Source organism: Arachis ipaensis, chromosome B3, assembly GCF_059453495.1.
Source record: "Arachis ipaensis isolate K30076 ecotype BB chromosome B3, ASM5945349v1, whole genome shotgun sequence".
In the NCBI taxonomy this organism is placed as follows: Eukaryota; Viridiplantae; Streptophyta; class Magnoliopsida; order Fabales; family Fabaceae; genus Arachis; species Arachis ipaensis.
The window spans coordinates 3,619,874-3,624,090 of NC_142438.1; the positions used below are offsets into that span (position 1 = coordinate 3,619,874).

Genomic DNA, 4,217 nt, shown 5'->3' on the forward strand with positions numbered 1-4,217 from the left:
TTAATTGCAAACATATTAAATAACATATCTTATGAAAAGAAATCTATAAATTTACATACCAAGTTCAAAACAACATAAGAGATAATTAAAAACAACATATCATCAATGTAAATAAGTATGTAAATATATATTATTTTAAATAAAGAAATTTGTTCATGCGTGCGTCATCTCCATTATCAAGCGTGCATGGTTGCAGCAGCAGCCACCATGAATGCAAGACCAAGTGCAACCACATTTATCTTCACAGCACCGCCAGAGCTCTGTTCAGTGGGATTAACCTGCGACGAAGATGAATCCGATGATGTTCCTGTGTCATCCTTGTCAGCTTTAGGAGCCTTTGATGATGAAGGTTCTGGAGCCAGAGACGGTGCCTTTGCAGGAGTCTTAGCAACCGCAAAGAAATCCAAAGGAAGAAGCACCTTCCCAACCTTATAGATAGCAAGATGCTTATCAGTGTAAATGATTCCATTAATTGTAGTGTTAACCGCTCCGGTTGAGATGTTAACACTGCCGCCATAGCTTATGACATTCAGTTCCACCTTTCCCGGTTTAGCTCCGGCCAGTGTCCTGACCGGGTTTGTGAGTGTGTCAAAGTTGGAACTCGAGACGTAGTCGGAGATGACGTGGAACTGCACGAGTTCAAGCTTCTGTCCATCGGAAAGAGAGTTGAGGAAGCCGGGTTTGAGCTGGGAGAAGGCGGCGTCGTCGGGGGCGAGGACGGTGAGGCCGCCGGACTTGGAAGTGATGAGCTGAGAGTTGAGTTGGTTGATCAATTGGGTGATCTTCATGAGTCTGATGAGTGTGTTGAATGACTTTGCTTGCCTCAGAAGGGCGATGACGTCAACAGTGGGTGTGTCTGGAATGTTCTCACTTGGTGAGTTGCTTGGTAATGAAGGTACCAATGGTTTTGGTGATGCTGCTGGTGTTGTTGTTGGTTTAGGGTTTGGTTGAACTACTGGGGATATAGCTGGTGATAATTGTGCTATAGTGGTTGTGGAAATTATTAGTGTTATTGTGAAGAACAATAGAGATTGGTTTTTGATCATCATTTTTGGTGAATTGAAGACTAATCTTATTAGGGTTTGTGTTATTTTGCAATGAAGACTTGATGAAGAGGTTGATGATGCATGGGGTTTTATATATAGATTGTGGGAGACATGTCAAATTAAAGATGGTGTTGTGATGATATATGTGAAGGTTTATTGATATCTTGTTGCTATCTACACCTGGCAAGGATATTAAGGTGTAGCGTCAGCAATCACAATAGATAGATAGAAATGGTGGGTGCCACACAGTTCACTCATGATGGATCAGTAAGTTTTTTCTTACTGATTAAGAATGTATACAAGGGTCGAGTTGAAAAGTTGTAAATTCAGGTACAATTAATTTTACATAAAATTAATAATGGAGAGTTATTAGATATAAATTTATTTAAATTAATTAAATTATTTAATTATTTTTAACTATTAACTTCATATAAAACCGATTGTATTTGAATTTTCATCCGCCGAAAATTATTGCAAAATTCTTGTCCACCTCTTAAAAGACAGCTATTCATGAAGCCCCGTATAATTGTAGACTGTTGCAAAAAAATAAAAAAAAAACTGCTGCAATTTTTTTATTTTGCTATAAGGAACGAATGAATCCAAAATCATTAATATACTATGGAGATTACTAATATAAAAGTATCTTTATGCAAACATAGTAATTAATATTGAGAAATATTTAAAAAATTAATAAAATTTATTATTTTTTATTAATAATTTATTAAATTATGAAATTAAAAAAATAGATTAATAATTAAAAAATTGATAAAAAATAATAAATTTTTTGTTGAATGATTTTTGAGCATTTTTTATTTTCATTAATAACTATTTGACGGTTTAAAATATTTGTTTGATTAAATTATTTAGCATAATTATTTTTAGTGATAAATTTATCTGTTATTATTTATATGACTAACACTAATATCTATATCCGTTGCTAAATTAAAAAATTATATCGCTAAAATCTATCAATAATCTAGAAGATTCTAATAGTGTTAATTTTTATTCTAAAATTAGAAGTCGGACTTGAACTGCAGACTTTTAAAGAGACTATCATTTGAGTTAGTCGTTCATCTTCTTATAAAAACGTAGTGTGTGTGTGCCCACTCTACTATATACATTACATTATTTACCCGCTGGCACTAGGGGTGCTAATGGGTAGGGTAGGATGGGGTTTGAAACCAACCCTAACCCTACCTGCGGGTTGAGATTTTTATATAAACTCAACCCTACCCTATTCGCAGGTTGAGAATATCTCAACCCTAACCCTACTCGTTCTCAACCCGTGGGTTCCCGACCCTATCCGCGAGTTACAAAAAAAATGCAAAATTATTATATAACTTCATGATAATTTAAAATAAAATTGACTTTTATATAAAAAAAAAGTATTAAATTACCAATTAATGATTTTTTTCTAGTGGCTAAGGATCTTTTACATTTAGTGAGAGGTCTTTGATTCAACATTTACTTAAAATATATTTTTATATAAATATATAATATATACATATATAGAGTGCGGGTTGGTCGGGTAGAGTTGAAACTCAACCCACACTCTATCTAACCCACACGAGAACCCAACCCGCACCCTACCCTACCCATTGCAGATCGGGTTGATAATCCTACCCGATCGAATGGGGTCGGATTAAATACCTGCGGATAAGATACATATTGGTACATGTTGCCACCCTTAGCTGGCACCCTTTAGATGTTTGGTACTTTAATTTATAGTTGATCAATCAAACTAAATTGAAGCTGTAATTAATTAATGCCATGACATATACTTTTTCATAATAAACTAAACGTATCTAATTAGGAGTGATGTGCCATCGTGAACCCTGAACTTGGATATAATATATCACTCTTCTATTCTCTCACACGAACCATAGATATCAATAGATGCGGCACTTTAATTTGTCTTTCGTTCAAAGGTGAGGAGGATTATTCTCAGAACTAACGTAACTACATCTTCCGCCTCTTATTATTAATTAGGGTACTAAAAACCTTATTAATTATTAGCTGCCTAGCTTTCTACTATATACTTTTAATTTAGGAAATGACAAAGTAAACTAAATATTAATTATAAAAAAAAAACTAATTTCTAAACTTTCTCTTTGAAAATTATATAGCATTGTAAAAAATTTATCGCCGTATATATATTATATATCTTAAGGGCACCCTAATAACTCGATTACTACTACTACTAAACCAATCAAATATATATAAAAAAATAAACCACAAAAAATATATTCGAATTATTTTAGCACGGATAAAAACACATCTGAATTTTATTATTGATAAAATATTTTTCAAATAATTTAAAAATATAATAAAAATGTCTAGTCATAAACAAATACCTATTCTGTAACAGAAAATTATAATGTAACTCATTTACTAATGTCAGAATCTCACTTATCAAATAAAAAATTTTGTTTGACACATCACTATTTTCTATTAATATATAATATTTTCGTACATCAGTATGAATTTTGTCGCATTTTTAAATAATTTATTAATATTTTTGTTGGTAATAAAATTTGAAGACATTTTTGTGAACGACAAAATAATTTGACTATATTTTTTTGGTAGTTTGAAAAAAAATGTTAATGCATTTTTTATAGTAAACATTTCTTGCAAGATAATGTGAGCTTGTAAATGTGAGATTGCGACATGTTTTATGCTAAAGGAATATTATTTTGCGTATAAAAATCGTTTTCATCATCGAGTAGTATGGCAGTATATATGGCATGCCTCCCACTATCCGCCACCACCGTTTCCCCTTTTCTATGCAAAACATTCCTAAAAAAAATTAATCTACTTATGAATTTGCTCTCAGAAAAAAACGTGTTTCATACATATATACATAGTAATCCAACAAATATCTTTCCAAAATAAATAAATAAATAAATAATCAATTTGTATCTTTAAAAGTGAAGCGTTAGTTGTACATAAGTATATATATAATGATTCCAACTAGAAAATTAATTTTTAGTAGTCACTTCAACTATAATTATTTTTAAAAAAAAATTATCTTTTAATTCATATATTCTCTCTTCTCACATTTTTCTATTTTTTTTTCTTTCTAACGTCTCTCTTAGTATTACCATAATTTCACCTCTAATCGCTACGAGTCATCCAATGTTACCATCTAATGTTACCATCTAAATATTAATA

At 31.5% G+C, this 4,217-nt stretch overlaps 1 protein-coding gene across 1 annotated transcript; it reads right to left on the bottom strand.

Annotated features, from left to right (window-relative positions):
- On the bottom strand, nt 1-1,153 carry LOC107629195 (fasciclin-like arabinogalactan protein 11). Its single transcript, XM_016331913.3, has one exon. The coding sequence runs from the start codon at nt 1,047-1,049 to the stop codon at nt 177-179; it is 873 nt and encodes a 290-aa protein (XP_016187399.1). The 5' UTR covers nt 1,050-1,153; the 3' UTR covers nt 1-176.
- Between the last annotated feature and the right edge of the window lie 3,064 nt (nt 1,154-4,217).